General features: G+C 38.5%; 1 protein-coding gene across 4 annotated transcripts in view; it reads right to left on the minus strand.

Annotated features, from left to right (window-relative positions):
- Positions 1-20,403, minus strand: part of SMURF2 (SMAD specific E3 ubiquitin protein ligase 2) — a 67,759-nt gene that overhangs the window by 17,397 nt on the left and 29,959 nt on the right. For all 4 annotated transcript variants that reach the window (XR_014618989.1, XR_014618990.1, XM_084298605.1 and 1 more), the window contains exons 3-9: positions 19,743-19,851; positions 9,248-9,381; positions 8,001-8,066; positions 4,456-4,540; positions 3,099-3,182; positions 1,588-1,790; positions 1,331-1,415 (exon numbers count right to left, since the gene is read on the minus strand). Coding sequence is in view for 2 of the 4 variants with exons in the window: in XM_084298605.1 (XP_084154731.1) it covers positions 1,331-1,415; positions 1,588-1,790; positions 3,099-3,182; positions 4,456-4,540; positions 8,001-8,066; positions 9,248-9,381; positions 19,743-19,851 (766 nt within the window). In the remaining 2 variants the exon portion in view is untranslated. The remainder of the gene's footprint in view (positions 1-1,330; positions 1,416-1,587; positions 1,791-3,098; positions 3,183-4,455; positions 4,541-8,000; positions 8,067-9,247; positions 9,382-19,742; positions 19,852-20,403) is intronic.

The raw sequence follows: 20,403 nt of genomic DNA on the forward strand, positions 1-20,403 counted from the left end.
AATTAGAAGAATCATTTGAAAATGCAATGAAGTTATGGCTACGAGGCACTTTATCCTTCCCAGGAGAGTCAAAATCCATTTCCATGGGAATGAACACCAGCAGCAACTAACAGAGTTTTTACAATTCTCGTAAATGCCAATACTGGCTGCCAATTCCAAACTGCACACATTAAGAAAAAAAATCCTTTTGAAAATTATTGTCTTCTAAAATCTCAGGGTAGTATTGTAAAGAAAATCAAAAACCAACAATTAATTCCACGTTTTCTTGCTTTTCTTTCATATACATCAGAAATAATCATGTGCACAATCATATGCAACGTTTACACACATACACATTGTATAAAGATACTAAACTAAAAGGACACTTCAGATTTATTTTCTCCTAAGTGTTGAGATAACTGCAACAGAAATAGCAGCTTGAGTATTTTAATCATAGGTCAACCTCTTTCAGCTTCTCTATTTGCCTCTCCCCAGAATTCCCATTTATATAGTACTAATAAGATTCTTGAAAGCATACACAATTTCTCTATGAATATACATGCTAAAAGTGTATATAGTCTTTTCTGCTCTGTATAGGGAAAAAAGCTGTAAAAAAGCCAGTGCAGTTTTAGATATTTGCTACCATACCCAAGTGGTAAAAAAAAAAATAATTGTTGTTGTTCTGTCTTGTTTCAGTTGGTTGGGTTGTTTTTTATTTAAAAAAAAAAAATAAAAAAAAAATCCCCGCACTTTGAACATTGCTCACCATTTCAGCTTCCAGGCTTTTTATGACCCAGTGTCTCCAATTAATTTCTTCAAAATATACTACACTTCCCATTCCTTGAGTTAATTATATTTGGTAGTCTGAACATTGGACAATAATTCTCACAGCCAAGTAAAATTAAGTGAATTTTTAATGATGAGTGCTGTTCAGTACAAATGCTGCATCTTAAATATACATGACACCCACTAGATTTTCCAAAGTTTTCTCCCTTGTCTGCTCCCTATCTAAAATGATCACATTTTACTATCACATTTGTCACACAATTTGTTCCTCATAAACTTATATTGCCAGTTTCTCAGGTCTTGTTAATTTCAGAGTCTGACATTAAAAAAAAAAAATCTCTACATCACTGTAGTTTGTTTCTTGATTCTCCATTGCATTAAATTAATAATCTGAAGAAGTGAGGAAAATAGACCAATTTATTTTGACGAATGACTTGTTAAAATGAGTTTTTTAGAACCAACAGTAAATATTTATATATTAAATACTATAGAGACAACTATTAGAAGAGCACTGGTTAAACTATTTTAATTTGACACCTTAAGGATACTTTCATCATTTTCTTACCTAGGTACTCTTGGATCATGCCATGTGCTAACACCAGTCTGAGTATGCAGAAAATAGACCTGACCTTGCTGAGTCGTCCTTTGCTCTGTGAAATCAAGACAAATTAATAACAATAAGAACAAAACATGCAGCACAAAAACTCACAAAGACTGATTCTCCCAAACTAAGTAATCAAAAGCATTTAATATATGATGAGATATAACCCATTTTCCCTGCTCCCCAGGAGAAGTACAATACATTATTTTTAATTTACATACCATAGCCTTCAGGTAAATCAGGAGGAGTGTGCAAGTGTGTCCTGCTCATGTAATTCCTGTGCCTCTGTGACCTGACTCTCCTCTCTGCCAGCCGGGGATCTGATGATTGCCCACATGTTGCACCGTTTGTTCCCGTAATTGGAGTGTTCTCATCCACAAAGCAGCTCAGCGGTCTGCCTGGACTGGAGTATTCAGATGCTGGCCTGTTGGGAAAAATGTGAAAATTATGTGCTTCCTCTACCAGAAGCTTCTGTCACAGTTATCCGTGGAGCAGGATGCCCTGACGATGGACAGCAAGCTGCTGTTCTGTTCAGCCCAAAGCAATCACTAGACCTCCTCATCTGTGCTATGGTCTGACCTGACACGTTAGTACATGATGCTGCAAGATCAAGATCATATCAAATGCTCATGTGAGCAGTTCCCACCCTAAAAAAAACAATAGTAAAAAACAGAGAGTGAAACTTATTTTATGAGCAGCATATAGCTCAAGATTTCTCACTTGCCTTCATATGGCTGAAGAAGCCATAAGGTCTAATTAGTCCTTTTAACTTTTAAGGAAGGTTATTAGGCGAGGATGGTGAAAACGGGCTAAGTGAGATAGAAACAGTTGTTCTCAAGAGCTTGACAGCAAGAGGAAACACTGAATGTTATGGTTTCATATCTCAGTGCTGCTTTTAAAAGTATGTAAAATGGATTAGAGGGATTGATAAGAATGCAGGAAACCCCCTAACCAACCTATGTATTTTGTATTTATTTTTCTATGGTGAACATATCTAGTGCTTAGAATAGGTGTTTTAACATACCAGAAAAGAATAGACAGACATTAAAAAGCTGTTCAGTACGTTCAGTCACTTTAAAACTGCTAATATATATCAGAGCTGGCAGCATTAACAGTTTACATTATTTTAAGTCAAATATGGTTACATACAGAGACTGGAATAATATTTATCGAGGGTGCAAGAGAGAGTTACTAGGCACAGACAGTCTGCAGAAGAGTGAAAAACATGCACTGACACTGTCCACAGTTCAGATAACAGCAAAACTGGTTTGAAGAAACGCTTTGCAATGCATATTTTTGGTTATCAGAGCAGGTGATTGTAACGATTTTAAAACATGTTCTGTAACAACCATTTTTTAAAGTTCTGCTTTACACCGTCATAACATGCACATAGCTGAGACATAGATCACGATCTTTATTCGCCTCTTACAATGTCAATGTCTCCACACTATAATGGCTGTATTTATATGGTTCTACCATAGCAGCTATACAGGAGAACAAAGATGCTAGTATTTAGGGAGAAGAAAATCTAGTCAGAAGGATTATTCTGAAATAAATACTGGACAGGATGAAGAAGTAAGATGTTAGAAAATAAAAGCACACGGCGTTTGTACAGGGACTCTAAGGAATGCTGAATACTTCCTGGTAGAGACACTTAGACTCCCTTGCGGTCAGTGCTCCTGGTCAGCAAACAGACTTCACCACATACACAGTCTCCTGAACAATTTCTTACCGTGTTGGTCGTTCCCACTGAGTTGTTCGTGTAATATGATTTAAATACTGGATCCTTCCAGAAGCAGTTCTCCGTTCCTCCCACCTAGAATTCAGACATTGAGAGATAAGGCAATGAGTGGTATTTCCAGGAAACCAGGGCACTAAATGTTTCCAACATAAATGCCAACTCAGGAAGACGTACACTATTATGAATCATATTAGCTGAACAAGGTAACAGGAAACAACTGAAAGTTCAACTCTCAATTAATTTTACATGCTTCTCTCCCTTGGAACTAGGCATATCATTAAAAATATCATACCATGTTCAATAAATATTTGAATTCTAATTAAATCCAATTAACCATAAACAGAAACTTTTTGGAAACATCATGTTTAGTTTTCTAAATTTAACTTTGTTTGTCCTTATAAGTCCTCTTGTAGTGTTTTCACCAACACTTGCTTCACTGAAAAAAATCACTTTCAAATAACAAGATTTTTTTATTCCTATTTTTGCACTTCAAAATACATGAGACAATACAACTGTGAAGTTACGCAATTATGTAAGCAATATTTACACAATTAACATTTTAAAGTGAAAATGCAAAAGCATTTTCAAATATGCTTTTGACTTCCTCAAACCACAAACTAAAAAATTGCTGTTTAGGACTTGGATGATAATTTACAATTTAAAGCTCATCACCTGAATTATCAGTTTGTCTTGTCTTTACCTGCAAAGAATCACATTCAAAGGTTCTATGTTTGCTCTGAAAAAGTTGATGACAGCACCACAACCTAAAATAAAGAGTTTTTCTGTATTTGCAAAACTTTTTGCTAGGTGTTAATGATGTCATTAACTCTCACAGGGATAAATCAAAATCCCAAACCCAGCATTTGGCAGGTAAATACAGCAAGAACTCAGGCTCCATTAGCTCTTCCAATCATGTTTTATTCACAATTTACATGGAAGAAAAAAAGTGATCCATTTTTTACACGGCTCTGTAGAAGACAGCTAAGCCTGTGTGCTCACTACATTGCTACAAAACTACTATACGGATGAAGCCAATCAGCCAGCAGTGACTTAAGCTTATAGTAGCTTATCAATTCTATAATGTGGAAAAAAAAGTGTATTTTAAAACTGCACTTATGTTTATATGCCACCTCTCATTTAAAAAAAAAAAACAAAAGAGAGAGTGACACGGGTCAAACTCTTAAATACTCTGCATAGCCTGGCTGGCTTATCACCTGTTCCTAAATTTAAAAATGCAGTACTCAAGTGTAAGAATAAAAATAAATTAACCTATTTTTACTTTGACTTCTCATTACTGCAGAAGTCTGTTGTCTGAGCTGTATTTGTATTGACAGTGGAGTCAACTTACCCATCTGGCAAATCATTATCAAATAAACGACTGCAATCCACAACTTGTCCTCCTGTGCCTATTCGGTCTCTGGACTGAAGACTTACTATTAAGATAATAAAAGAATTATTAAAGATATGACACCTGCATGTGAATTACAGTTACAGTTGAAAGAGAAACAGCAAAGTTTGGAGGGCTAAACTGAACCACGTTCTGGATATTTTTTCCTTCCCACCAATCAAAATTATACAGCAACAACACATTTTCACACACGTAGTTCTCTACATACTACTTTAGGAAGCTACCTCAAAGAACATGAATGCAAGTTAAGGCAGGAAAAGAAGCTAACTCAAACTGTCATTAGCTTTTCCCTGTACGAAGCAGACTGTAACGTAACAAGCTGCCCTGGTAGCACCTCATGCAGAATGGCCCCAGCGGCAAGCGGGACAGTGCTAGCACCAGCACTGCTAACATGAAGGGAGAACTGCTCATTGGAGGCTCTAAAACAAGAAATTCTTTATAGTTTTGTCTCCTTACTATGTATTTTGTGTGCACATTAAATTCTACACACACAAACACACAAAATCAGGCAGAAGTTAACCACTTTTTGTTTGCTTTTGGCTTTTAAAGAGCTTTTAATTTGCTTTTAACAACAAAGTGATTATTTAAGAACTCAGTACGTGCTGTGGCACACATTTCTTGAAGTGGCACTACTCTACCTCTGGACAACAAAGCCGTGTTTACATGTAAAGTGAAAAACTCAAAGACCTTAATCTAGACACAAGCAAACATTCATCCAGATCACAAAGTTGCAAACAGATGTAATAGTACTGGTAACTTTTGCCAGAGACACCAAACTTTCAACAACAACAAGTTTTGAAGCACCTGACTGCCTTATTCCTTATTGGTATTTACTCCTTGTCTTCCATGAACACTAACATTACCCTGCACCTTTGTAGAGTGAAAGACACTTTAAATTTAATTTCAAACAAAATGAAATCTTAGACGATGTATTTATTCTGCAACAAACCCACACAAGTTCACACTGCTGCATATAGGTAAGGTTTGGCAAGCAATACACACAGAAAAATGAAACTAAACAAAGGCAATTACCTCCTCTTTGCCTATGTGTGGACCAAAATTTGTGTACGGCTTCATTTTGTAATGAGTAAGGATTCATTTTTTCTGCGCCGCCACATCAGAAATAAAATGGTGGCACAGAAGACAGCTGCAAGATTAAGACACAGTTCAGGTGCCCTTTGCATCTACTACTCACAAGAGTCCCCTTTTCTTTCCCCCCTTTGAAGATAACCTTAGGACTTTAAGATAGAGATCCCCTTGCTCCCTGACCCAGATTATGAAGTCATGACACTGTGCACTTGATTTGTAACATTATTATCCTCTGAAGGTATCACATTTGAATCTTGTTTTTCAATTTCCCATAGCTTCTTCATTTAAGTGGGTTTATCATTAAAAGTACTGAGAGTACATTTATCTCTTATTCTATTTTGTTACTTATTTTTAAACAGCATTTTCTCACCATGTAACTGCAGTAGAATTACCTAGTTCTACTCAGGCTCATTGACTCATTCAACAAAACTGCATTAGTGAAGAAATATTAAAATGTAAGGAGATTAACAATGAGAATTTCAACAGAAGGGACAGAAGTCTCTGCAGTCCTACTATACATGCATCAAATTCAAACACAGCCATGACCGAGGAAACCGTTCAGACAGTAACAGCATAAAGTAGAACATACAGATGTGTTCTAACTGTCTCTGCTGTAACCTAACAAGCTGTGTTTTTCCTAGGTTTAATGCATGACCCAGCAGCTCCTGCTAACTAGGGACGCAGCCTAAGAAGCATGCCAAATGAACAAATGCTGCTTTGGCTATACCACTTCTCATGACCACATCAGGTTAGGCCAGCTGGTCAGGCTGGTTTCTGGCCACATCACTGACAGTGAGTTATCTCTGACACATCTGAAGTGTATTGTCCATGCCCACACTGCATAGTATTTGACCCAGGTTTCCCATTTGGCATCCCAACAGCCTTGAGAACTGTTTGTTTGTTAGCTTGTTTTGTTCTCTCTTGTTTGAAGTGCCCAAATTAAGACTATTATTCTCAGCTTGTGACAACAAGGATGCACGTTGCATACTCTGGAGGGCAGCATGAGAGCACATCACGGTGTGAGGGTACAATCCCTGCTAGTATCATGTCTGAAGGACTGCTGTGGGCAGAGGGCATCTCTGCTGTTTGGAGCAGGCCCTGAACAAGCTCCCTCCTCAGCTGTGCTCAGTCTTTTTAAAAAGCACTCCACAAAATAAAACAAGCAAACAACAAAAACCTAACAATAAACCAACAGAAGCAAAAAACAAACACACACACACGCGCAAAAAAAAAAAAAAACAGGATATACACAGCATGGGTGATCCAGGGACCAGCATACTGGAGCACAAACTAAAAAGCAAGCCAAACTGACAACACAACACACCCTGGAAGGATGACTGTTTTATTCTTTATTCCTCTGTGCAAGCTCAAATGGAAAATTTAATGTTCAAGAATGGTCTGGAAGCGTCAGCAGTGCACTTACAGTTCCACATTTCTACCATCATTTGATCCTATTCTGCCACCTTACTCTTATGTGAACACTGTGCAAACACTTGCAGATCGGATGCTAGACAGATGATGAAAGCAACATGAAGAGAGAAAGTCTTAGATATTAACCAACAGGACTTTGAGGAAAACAAAGATGTACAATGAAGCCCCTATTTGCCAATTGTTTTTTCAATAGCTTTCTCTGTTTGACTAAATAAGGATGATGCCTGGATATTATTTGAAATAAGAATTGAACTAAATACTGAACATACAAACTCACTTTTTAAACTCCCGTCTCCAAAGACTCTAACACCTTGCCATAAATATAGACTTCTTATCCCGATCCACATCTTTTTGACATCTTACGTTACCTGTTTGAAACACTGTCCTCTGAAACAACCAACAATGCACCAAAAGGAGGTTTATGAAGTTATTTGTGGGATGCTTATTTTTCAATTTGCCAGCCTCAAGAAGTTTCTTGTTTGTTTGTTTTTTTAAAATATAATTATTTAACATTTATGAAGTAGCAGAACAACAAAGCGCAGTTATCAAGACCGGTGACAGGCCTCTTAATAACCCTAAATGAACTGACCATTTTAAAAATACTCTCCTGTTACAGCAAGATGTTCTATCCTTGCACAAAACCTACAGGAACCACAGCTTTACTGGAACTCTCAATGGCCAAGACATTTGTACTCAGTATTTCCACAGGGGGTTCAGGCTTGAACTGCCACCATTGTTTAGAGTGGAATTCAACACTTTCTAAATACATTTTGTATTATATGTGTATGGTCTTAACTATCCCAACAGTTATAATTTTATACATACACACACTTTTGTCTTGAGGTCAACGGTTTTGGCACTAGACACTGAATTAAAAAAAAATGATTTCTAGGTAGTGTATTTCCACAGCTACTTTTAAGCTCTAAGTGAACTAAAAGATTAAAAACCTACTTTTACCTACTTACCTACTATCTGTCCTCTAACAGTATCATTATCATTTGGCCCAAGTTTGCACAGATCCAATCTCTGATCTATAGAACAAAGAAAAAAAGTATAAATCATACAACATTTTGTTGCTTTTGAAATGCAGGCTGAAGTACCATCAGAACAAAATTCATCCTAGCATAAAATACTTAAGACTTCAAGATATGGGGGGAGCAAAGGGGAGGAAGCAGGGAAAGAAAATTAAAGATCGTAAGACATCATCTTCTGTAATTCTGAAACAGAAAAAAAGATTAAAGTACGTTTTCTTCCTACTATATGAAGCTCCATCAGTTGACAGAAGTTTACATTATGCTAGTTTAGATGGCTCAAACGACTCTCCAAAAGCAACTTGAACTCTCACCCCTTGTGAAATGCCACTGCCATCCCTATATGTCATCTCATATTGGTACAGCACAGAGCTAGCCTACAGAATTTGTTCCACACTATGTAGATAGAACTTCATAAAACCAAGCAACACGTAATGCACTGAAATGTTTATCTACTAACAAATATTTAAAAATGAGAATTTCATTTACGATTGTCACCAGGGAGCCTGTTACTTGAAATAGAATCAGAATGCTTCTCTGCCAGCAGGTTACTTTTTTTTTAAAGTGATCTTTATTGGCAACCACCAATTTTCTATCACAAATGGTGTGCCAAATTTTGTTCAGAAGTAGGTGTGCATTGTGACCGATCACTGTAAATGGCATCCAACAGGATAACAAGAAAACTTCATCGTACATGTTAATTTTTTCAGGAGTAAATACAAAGAGCTGTGTTATAAAACACTTAATGTTTTATGACAAAACTTACTAAGTTACTTTTGAAGACCCAGACATTTTAAAATGTAACTTTCACTTGAAGAGATACTTAGTTTTCATCTACCCTTTAATGCACCTATTTTTGAAGGTAACCTGAATCTGTCTTCCTTTAAAATTCCAACACATATAAGTTCAGTCTTAACAATCTGCAACCAGACTGCCGCACTGAAGTTACCACTGTCTACAGGAACGGGGCCAAGAGAATTGAAAAGCCAAAGGCAAGTTATGTTCTCTGACCTGCCCATCCTACCTATAGCAGTGCTTTGTGGCAGAGGGTAAACTACCAAACCAATTGGAATATACAAGCTTCATAAAACAACAACAACTCAATTATGTGTCAATCTTCAACAATTCTGTGCATAAAAGAGGTCTGAAAGAGATGAAACAGTAGTGTTGAGCTTACTTACAACCAGTGTCTTTAAGGCGGTTGATTGCGTTTGAAAGAAGTCTCACACAACCCAGAAAACCAGCTCCCTGCTTTTTATGAATTTTCTTGTGATTCCACACGCTGATTGTTATTGAATCTGACTTCCCAATATATCTGAAAAATGTGAAGAACAGTACTGTGAGTGGCACTCATTGAATACTTTGAAGATGCTCCAGAAATCACCTTAAGGAAAAAAAAAAAACAACAAAGATCATCAATCATTACATTAAAAATTGAACATACTGCAAGAGAGCACAACTCATCTGCAGAGATAATGTACACATTTAGTGAAAGTACATCTTATGAAGGAATTTACTTGAATACAAAGTAATCTAAAATCCCACTTATGGAAGAAGGCTACCAATATCTGTTTAAAACAGTAGCATTAACAGACTCTGGACTGTCCCAGGTGAGCACATCTCTTCAAGGCTGTAAGCATGCTTTGATTCATGCCTATGTTCAGCCTAACTGAAAACAATGGTGATGCTTGTGGAAGATGTAGTTATTAGCAGCGCTAGCAGGCAGAGCACTTCAAATGCCAGGACAGAAAATAATAGTTTAGCATCCTTTTGCAGCACTCTATCTGTTGCTTCTTTTCAGGCTACTCTTCCAAGCACTGGGAATGCAACTCACCCTAGTTTCCATGCTCTTTTAAGCGCTCAAGGGAACCAGAAGGTAAAGCTATTTACACACCTGCAGTTAATGAACCTTTGGGAAGCTAGTTTAGTACTAAGAAAGCTCAAGAAAGGCCCAGTTTGAAAAATACATTACATTACAAGTGTGACTCATTTCAAAACGTTCATGTCATATCTGTTGGGAAGTGCCATGTTCCCTTCCTACCCACTGCTGAAATGGGAATCATGTCCTGTCAGCATTACCATGGGAATACACTGCAAAGCCTAGATCTGCATCTCACCAGCTTCAGGGAACATGGACACTATAGGCTATTATATTTTTACTTTATTGCTTCAAGTTTTGCTCGTCAGAAGCAATTACTTTGTGAGCTAGTTTTGGTTTTCAGAGGACAATTTCAAAGCATCTAAGATACGTCAGCCAATGCCAACATTGAATAATATAGTTATTTCAAGTTGAGGAAAATTAATTTGTAATTAAGGCTTGGGGCCTGAGAACTGTTTGTAGTCCTCCATTCCCAGATCACAGATTCTGGCCTTCTGTAATTTAGTTCCAAGAGTTTTTTTGTTTCATTTTGAAGGAAAACTAATCAAACAGTTCAATTAATTTCTATATACCTTTCCCTCACTGACGAAGGCTTTACTGGCTTTAAAACACCTTAATGTTTTCATAAAGGTACAAATGATACTGTCAAGGTTGGCAAACCAAGCAATTGAACTAGCACTCATAGTTTAAAATTGCATTTCCGATCACATAAGCTCTCAATTAACACTTCTCCCTTTTTTCCTTTATTGTATAAAACTCAAAGCAGAACTTTGACAACTTTTTTTTTTTTTTTTTTTTTTTAAATCACCTACAGACAGGGACCGATCCAAGAAGTAGGAGACAGAAAAGACTAACTATAGGCACATACATTAGTTTAGTTTAAAATAACCAATGCACAATTTAAAAAAGAAAATAATAACTTAAACAAAATCCAAGGTTTTTGGAATAGTAAGCTGATTACATAAGATATGTAAGATTTCTGGCCTTACAACCTTGACAATGCCAATTTTGTATAGAGAAACAAGAGATGACGATGGGTATTCACGTGCACAGTTGCAGTCTACAATGTTTCATGTACTTAAAATAAATTCTTATGGAGAACAAGTTAGGTGCACTTAAAAATAAAGACTTATCATGACCTGTCTTGAATTTTCCAGTTTTCCTTGTTGCTTTAAAAAAGTCAAAGGTATATGGTTAAACACAATTTCATAACGGAACAGTTTGAATAATACGTAGAACAGCTGAATATACAACACAGTTTCCAAGAATTACTGTAACATTTCAGGGTGAGGTGCTCATGGTTGAGCTACAGACAGCAAGCTATCCGTACCAAACAGGTGAAGACTTCTACAGAACTACTAGAGCCTACTCAGTTTTTTGCACCTGAAAAACTGGCTAATTCACATTTTTAAAGGAAATAAGCAAGATGCTGCATTTTCAAAATGAAAACGTCCTTTTTTGTTTTTTTCCTAAACCAAAGGAAGAAAATAAATAGTTCATAACTGCTAGTTGGCTTTACAGTGAAATGCTTCATCTATATTTCTGCATAATTTCAGGCATGAAAATATATGGTTGCATTTAGAGAGTGATGGTAGGACAAGTTGACATTTCCAATTCGTTTGGTGGATAAGTTACATTTGTTTTACATCATCTGGCAATAAAGTTCCAACATAAAACCTTAGCTAGGAATTTTACTTGTTATTAAAAAAGAATGTTCCAAAAATTTAAGTGAATAAGTTAAATAAACAATTTCATTTTATTGGATGCTTCTTTCTTCCTCCTTACACTACTTATTCAAGTTCTTGGAGGTTCTTTTTTATTATTATTTTTATTTTTTAAACTCAATCCCATCAGCAGTATCTATTTCACAGCTTAAATCCTTCAACAAAGATAATAGGATTAGCGAAGTGGTAACCTGGAAATTCAATTTCCATATACATTTTTTTAACTGCAGAGCATCTGGTCTATTTTCCTGTATTTCCTGAATCTGTAAAATTAGGGCTTTGGATAAGAATTGCGTGTTTGGAAATTTTATGAAAACTGCCTATTCTTAGCACTTTCACTTCTAGACAAAAATCAAGTAAATGCAATACTGGAAAACTCTAAAATATTTTAATCAAATTTTAAAACATAGGGACAATTGTTAATTTGTCATCTTTGCTAGGGTAGTATTGCCTTCTGAGCCACCGTATCACACTCAGGAAGGTTTGGTATCGAGCAACTTTTCAGCCCCATGGCATTATACACATTTTCCCTGAAGAGTTCAGCTTGGTAGAAAAGCAGAATGAAGAAAGTGGAAAAAAATTACCGCTGAAAAAACACATCTCTTCCTGATCACAAGCCAGATGTACTCCCTCCAGAAAGAGAAAAATGCAACATCAAGAGGTATGAACTCAGGCTTGGAAGCCAGGAATTCCCTATTTCTAATCCATGCTGTCACATAGACTCTTTTTTACGACCTGGACAATTTATTTAGTTAAGTTCTCCATTTTCCTATTTATATATTGAATATATATATATGCATATATATATTCAATATAATGGTAGTGTTATGCTTTGAGGTATCAGCTGTTTTCATACTAGAGAAGGAGCAGAACAAAAAATATCATCCCAATTTTTTCCTCTTCTCCCCACCCTGACATAGCTCTCATCTCTGGGAGTAGCTGAGGGGTATTTTGAATCTGCAGGATGGTGAAAAGAACACCAAGCCAGGGGCTGTGGCTTAACACAGGAATACAGCACACACATGTGGCACTGGCTGGCTGCTCCATTCTCCTCCCCAGTACTTCCCAGCCCAACGCTGAATTAAACCTAAAAGACACTGTAAAATCTAGGATCGTTAGCAATAACTAAGCAGCGGCAAAGCAAAGTTGGACCGTAGGAAAGTGTGGTGATTCTGCCAGGGCACTGCAGTGGCTTGAGAAGGCAAAGGCACCACACAGCACTAGAACCCGCAGTGAGATTTTGGGAAGCTGCAGAAGCTGGGTGAAATTACAGCAAACCAATTGCATCTGAGAGGCGTAACAAGGAAGTAAAGCCATGGGTCCTTCCTGGAGCCGGGGGGTGCAGATTGGCAGGCCACAGAGTAAAGATGGGACCAGGAACTAGGTTTCGATGGAGATTTTAGATCCTTTAAGAGGTAAATAGATGTTATGACTTGCTATACCTTAAAGGCAGAGGCTGAGAGGGAGGGCTAGAACAGGCTAGAGAGCACAGGTGAGCATGGGAAGGTTGTAGGAGAGATCAACACTATGACAGAAAGGAAGAAAGGGGAAGGAAGAGAAAAAGACTATTTGATAAGTTTCTAAACTACTGGTTTAGATAGTGGTTAAATGCTTTGGAAGCAAGAAGACCTGTAAATGCATTAAGTCTGGTTATCCAAAGCTTTGAGCAAAGGCCTGAACAACAGGGAAAACACAAACAAGACTGAAAATAAGGAAGGGGAATACATCCAGGGCAAGCATGGTATTTTACTGACATTGAACTGCATCCAGACAGCAACTATTTGGCAATCTCTTTCTGGACAGCCTCCCAGATTTCCCCCTCTACACACACCCATCTAGACTGAAGAATCTAAGCAACTAATTCAGCTGCTTCCTTTCACACTAAAATCTGAATTAAGGGCCATGTAAGGCAAAAACAAACCCTTTTTTGTTCTTTACAACACCACAGAAATATATGTTTTTTAAAATCTTATACAACAGAGTATCTATTATGCTGAATCAGGTTAACCAAACAAAAATTCTCTTTGAATTAGCCACCTAACTGAGACATTATTCTGTAAATATACCGCAACAGATCCATCTTATTATGCCATTTACATGATACACAAGATTAATTAGCCACAGTGTTAATCCAACATGGCTAAGAGACAGTTTTCCTGCACATCAGTCTATTACAATCTGTTAAAGAACAGCAAAATTCTTCATGGATGGAAAAAAAGCAATGTTTTGCTTAAAAAAAAATTAAATCTATATAACCCTTCCTCTGGTGGATTTCCTACACTTTGTGGTGACAGAAGCAAGCAGGCATTCTGCCACCGAGACTCTATCGGTTATGCTTGGTGTGCAAAGTATTTCCTGTAACAGTGGAAGTGTCGTAAGTCAGGCTAGTGTTCCCATGCAATGGTGTGTTGTTAGGGTAAATATTACAAAGTTGTAAGAGTTGTAAAATATATGATTATTTTCAAAGAAAGGGAATATTAAGTCCTGTAGGCTATGAGGTCTGCCATCAGGTGTTTAGCAGTAGGATGGTAACTATTACTTTTTTTTTTTTTCTCTCCAAAAGGAGAAGTTCGTTATCTTATTACCTGGTTCAGATAATAGGTTCAGTTGAGACCTGACACTAGGTATATTACAGTAAAACGTTATCCTAAAATAAAAGCCAAACAGTGACTGGCAGACAGACTGTTGTATTAAAGACAAGTGATTGTCTCTTGCTGTTTCAAATAGGAATTGAAGATTAGTGAACTGGTGCTTATAAATGGAAATACATTTCCATAGAGTTAAGCAAGGAATGACAGGTAAGACAATAAGATGGGATAAACGATAATAAAGAAAATTTTGAGAAGGAGGGGCTTATTTGAAAATTACAAGGCTTGCCAGAACACTGAATTGTAGTTTGGATTAGAAATGCTCTGTATACTTGCATGTCATAAAACAATGTAAAAATACCTTCTATTCGTCTTTCCTTGAAAATTATAACCAGAAAGGATTTTTTTTTCCAAAAGTTTTTACTATCTTTTCCATTACTGTCATTGCATATTAACATCCTCCCTTGTTTCCCACGTCCTCTGCTCCCCCTCCTTTCTAAAAGTTACCCAAGTCTCCAAATCATGAGAATGTGGAGCATTTAAAAGCCCTCATAACCCATTCCTGTCAACTGCTCATTGGCATTGCTACCACAGCGCTTCAAACATGAAGTAACAGCTGGCAGATACTGGGGGAAAAGTGGGGAACTGCTGACAGTTTCGACACAGAACTTAGCAGCAGATAACCACAGAATTAAGGTCCATCATTCCTCCTTCGCAAGCAACCCTTCACAAGCTGTCCAGAGGTTACAGGAAGGCTTTACACATAAAGACTCCATCATATTGACAGCACTTTCCTTTCCATCTTACTCTCCTTTTAACCCTGTAAAGCTATGCATTAATACTCATTAATGGGCCCACCTAGCTAAACAACAATAAAAGCATATGCTCGCTTTTCAGTGATTTTTCTTTAGACTAGATCTAGTATGATTCTGTCGACTCCAGCTCCTGTGAGCAGCAGACCATCAGTGACAGTCAAGGAATGCAGCTTGTGGTTCAGCTTCATCCAGGGAGATCCAGTGCAGAGATGCTTGATGCTGGAAGCCAAAGCACAGCAAGTGGAGATGACCGAGAGATTTACCTCAAGAATTTGCTCCTGATGCAAGTTAATACAGTAGCACAAACACACTGCTGCTGACCCAACACAGCTGGTTTAATTGGCAAAAAATACACACATAACTTCCCCCATCCAACTGCCTTCTTGGGGGTTACGTAAATTGAATCCATTTACCCAGAAGTCAGATAGAGCCAGTGCAAGGGATGCTGCATGTGCATACGCAGTAAATTGGGAAAGAGGGTGAAAAGGGACAGAAAAAAAGCCTTCCAATACAGGGGGCAGCAGGCTGCAAGATCAGGGCAATCTACTCTAGAATTCCACCGTAAATAAAAGTCACTGTGCAGACTGTTAACTACTGTTGAAAAAGCTCAAGCTAAATCTTCACAAATGGATGGCCAGTCTTGGAGAGGGTGTGGCAGGACAGAGGTCTGAAATCTGCATGCATATGTCTTCAGGTAAATTCTATACAAATCAGCATTTAGGTTAAGTAACACATAAAAAGAGGTTTAAGAGGTTTAGCAACATATAAAAACAAAGTAACTTAGAAGTCTTTATGAAAAAGATCCATGACTTATGTGATCTTAAATTGATTTTATAAATCCATTTTTCTGATCAATCTGAATTATGGTCTCATGCAAAATCCAATATTGGAGTGAGTTTCAACAATAAAGATATAATTCAGAGCTTTCCTCGGTGAAAATTCTGTTATTTCACTAAACTGCCAATGGTATTTTGTTAAGTACTAATGAAAACGTTTTGTGTCCTGCACTGAATTAGGAGAAGTGACTTCACCCATTTAGTCTTGGATACTCAACTGCAGTCTTCCACATTCTGCTGAAAGACCTATCAGGCTGCTTCTCTCCATTAGGAAAAACAGGGACAGGCAATTCCCTGTGTACTAATACTTGATTTAACATAGGTTTGCTGATGTCCAAAGCTAACCTTTAAAACAGATATGTTGCTGTACTACAAAACTGGGTTATCACTGTATAAACCCTTGTCCTGGTTTCAGTTAGCACAGAATTAATTTTCTTCCTAGTAGCTGGTGGAATGCTGTGTTTTGGCTTAGAATGAGAAGAGTGCTGATAACACCCCGATGCTTTAATTGTTGCAGAGCAGTGCTTATACTAAGCCAAGGACATCTCAGCCTTTGCTCTGTCCTGCCAACGGGCAGGCTGGGGGGTGCAGTAAGAGCTGGGAGGGGACAGACCCAGGACAGGTGACCCAAACTAGCCAAAGGGGTATTCCATACCATCTGACGTCATGCTAAACAATATATAGGGGTGGCTAGCCGGGGGGAGGGGGCCGGACTGCTCGGGGTTAGGCTGGGCATCGGTCAGCGGGTGGTGAGCAATTGCATTGTGCATCACTTGTTTGTACATACTATTATTACTTTCGTATTATCCCCATTGTATCATCATTATTATTATTGTTATTATTATTTTTGTTATTTTTTTTTTTTTTTTTTCCTGTCTTATTAAACTGTCTTTATCTCAACTCACGGGCTTCACTTTCCATTTCTCTCCCCCGTCCCAGAGAGGGAGGGGGGAGGGTGAGCGAACGGCTGCGTGGTGTTTAGCTGCCGGTCGGGTTAAACCACGACAGTCTTTTTGGCGCCCAACGTGGGGCCCGAAAGGTTGAGATAACGGCAGATCTGATCAGAGTGTGTTAAACTAAAATTGGTGTAAGGATTAGACCTGCTTAATAGTCACTTGTCATGATGCTGATTGCTTTAATCACAACTCTGCTGCGCCTGTTTTCCAAATTGAGTATTATAGTACATTATTTTCCGTATTTGCTCTCTGTAGTGTTGTTTCTCCTCTCCGGGCCCTGGTTTCAGACCATTATGGTACTAAGTGTTATAGCAATGGCTTATGAGACGATAAGATATCTGGTCATGACTCTAACTTGGTATTTATACTCAGTAACATCGTGGACTCTGTACTTTGGAAACAGCATCTTGGGAACTATTAGCAATTATACCTATTGTTTTTCTCCATTAGAGAGTCAATCTGTGGAGGGGAAAGGGGAGGATATTTTTCCTTACTTGCTTACTCTCCCTTTCTCTTTCACCACCCCTGTATCCTCCTGGGTCACTCTGCCTTCCTCCTTCACCACCCTCTTATCCCCTGAGCTTGTCACAATAGCTCTCCAAGATATTGAATATTTCTGGAATACTCAGAATACCATAGTCTTGTTGTTCTGCCTCATGAATGCACTTCAGATTCTGCTTAAAGTTAAACAACTACTTATGAAGCTCATCCGGAGATCTGCCCGGAGGCAGTATAGTTGTGGGTGGCAGGGAGTATGGGTGGATATGGGCAGGCATCTAGAGCAGTTGGCACCCCCAGTGTGTTGGAAATTCACCCCTGAACAATGGCAAAATCCTCAAAAACTGGCAGAATGCTTGAAAAAAAGGTGTAATGATTCTGGCAGTTCCAAAGTAACACAAATCATTGTAACGTGCTGGGGCCTGGCTCATGCCTATCGAGCTGCCATTGATACTGCTGTCAACTTAGTGACAGACCCTGCGGCCACTCCAAACCCTGTGACAGATCCAACGGCCACTGTGACCCCTACGGTGGATTCTGCAGCCGCTCCAGTCCCAGCTCCTGCAGCCGCTCCAGTCCCAGCTCCTGCAGCCGCTCCAGTCCCAGCTCCTGCAGCCGCTCCAGTCCCAGCTCCTGCAGCCGCTCCAGTCCCAGCTCCTGCAGCTGCTCCAGTCCCAGTTCCTGCAGTCGCTCCAGTTCCAGCTCCGGCCGCTACTCCAGTCCCAGTTCCTGCAACTGCTCCAGCTCCAGCTCCTGAAGCCGCTCCAGCTCCAGCTCCTGCAGCTGCTCCAGTCCCAGTTCCTGCAGTCGCTCCAGTTCCAGCTCCGGCCGCTACTCCAGTCCCAGTTCCTGCAACTGCTCCAGTCCCAGCTTCTGAAGCCACTCCAGCTCCAGCTCCTGAAGCCGCTCCAGCTCCAGCTCCTACTGCTGCTCCAGTCCCAGCTCCTGCAACTGCTCCAGCTCCAGCTCCAGCTCCTGTAGCCGCCTGTCGTGGTTTAACCCGACCGGCAGCTAAACACCACGCAGCCGTTCGCTCACCCTCCCCCCTCCCTCTCTGGGACGGGGGAGAGAAATGGAAAGTGAAGCCCGTGAGTTGAGATAAAGACAGTTTAATAAGACAGGAAAAAAAAAAAAAAAAATAACAAAAATAATAATAACAATAATAATAATGATGATACAATGGGGATAATACGAAAGTAATAATAGTATGTACAAACAAGTGATGCACAATGCAATTGCTCACCACCCGCTGACCGATGCCCAGCCTAACCCCGAGCAGTCCGGCCCCCTCCCCCCGGCTAGCCACCCCTATATATTGTTTAGCATGACGTCAGATGGTATGGAATACCCCTTTGGCTAGTTTGGGTCACCTGTCCTGGGTCTGTCCCCTCCCAGCTCTTACTGCACCCCCCAGCCTGCCCGTTGGCAGGACAGAGCAAAGGCTGAGATGTCCTTGGCTTAGTATAAGCACTGCTCTGCAACAATTAAAGCATCGGGGTGTTATCAGCACTCTTCTCATTCTAAGCCAAAACACAGCATTCCACCAGCTACTAGGAAGAAAATTAATTCTGTGCTAACTGAAACCAGGACAACCCTTCATATAAACATGCTCAAACAATTTCTAATATAAATACAGAATGGAGCGATGTAAGGAAAAAAAATAGATCTGAACAATGCCTTAGAAAGAAAGAAGGACACAATGAGGTGGAACTGTTCACTTCTTTTCCTCATCTTTCGTACCAAGGAAAAATAGAAAGACACAAGGATAAATGGACAGGGAAAATAAATCATGGATGAACACAAAGAAACCTACATAAAAAAAAATGAAAGCTTTAACAATCATATTGTGTGGAATATTATATGCTTTAGAAAAACGAAGGAAAAACATGACATATACATGCTATACTGATTATATTGCTCAACAGCACTGAAAGATGATCAAGAGATCATGACACAAGAATTTATAGTGAAAGAACATTTGAGACAGAAAATGATATAAAAGAGAAAAAACTGTCGAGGCAGACTGACGGAAAGACACTGTAATACTACAAGACCAAAACATGAATTGAAGAACAGTCCTGAAGACTGTGAAGAGGGAAATACTGTCAATTACTTATTTCATTTTAGAGAGGTGTCAGTATGAAAATATTGCAATAAAATAATGCTTTAGTACATGTAAGGCATGCGGCAGACATCCCTAGAAAATCAAGTACCATGTTTACATTTTGAAGGAAATGAGAAAGTGGAATTTTCATGCAAACTAATAAACCCTGGGACATTTTCCAAGCTGTAAATAGGTCAGCATTATGAATATTGGAAAATTTCTGTGTACTTTAGAGGATTGTACTTCAAACCTTTGGCTATCACTGTTACCACCTACAGGTCATAATGCTGATTCCATTTTGGATCAAGCGTATTCTTCACAGTATCTGTAGAATGGCATTGGCCAGATCCGTCCACCACAACTTTAGCAAATGGATCAGGAAGTCCTAAGAGAAAGGAAAGAAAAAAAAATATTAGCAAACAAATCAGAATGCTTTAGACTCCTAAATCATTGCACTTTCAAAAAAATTTAAAAAAATGTATTTGAAGATGGCTTTTATTATGAGTCATATTTCATGAATGGGTTATAACAGAATTAAATTATGTATTAAGCATGGGAAAAGGCTAAATTAGCAAGTTACTCCATACAACTTTTTCTTGGTCTGTATCACTAAGTTGAATGTTTAGAGCAGGGGGTGGGTGGATGATCCTCCCATAAAGCCAACAAACACCTTAATTTTCTTAATTCATAATTGAGTAAGTTTTCAGTATATGGAGAATTCAGCAAAAGGCTTGGAAAACAGAACTGAATTCTTTCAATTTTTAAGGTTAATTGTAATCAATATTTTAGTAGTTACTTGTATTAATGGAAACTACCTATAGCAATTCACACTTCTGAGGTCTACTTTGTTTTCTACTTCATTTTCTCTTATCTTAGTACCTTAGAAAATCTTACAACAGGCTCAGCTGCTAACAAAACTCCGTGAAAAAATTTGTGC

Source organism: Netta rufina, assembly GCF_964035555.1.
Source record: "Netta rufina genome assembly, chromosome: 19".
NCBI classification, from domain to species: Eukaryota; Metazoa; Chordata; class Aves; order Anseriformes; family Anatidae; genus Netta; species Netta rufina.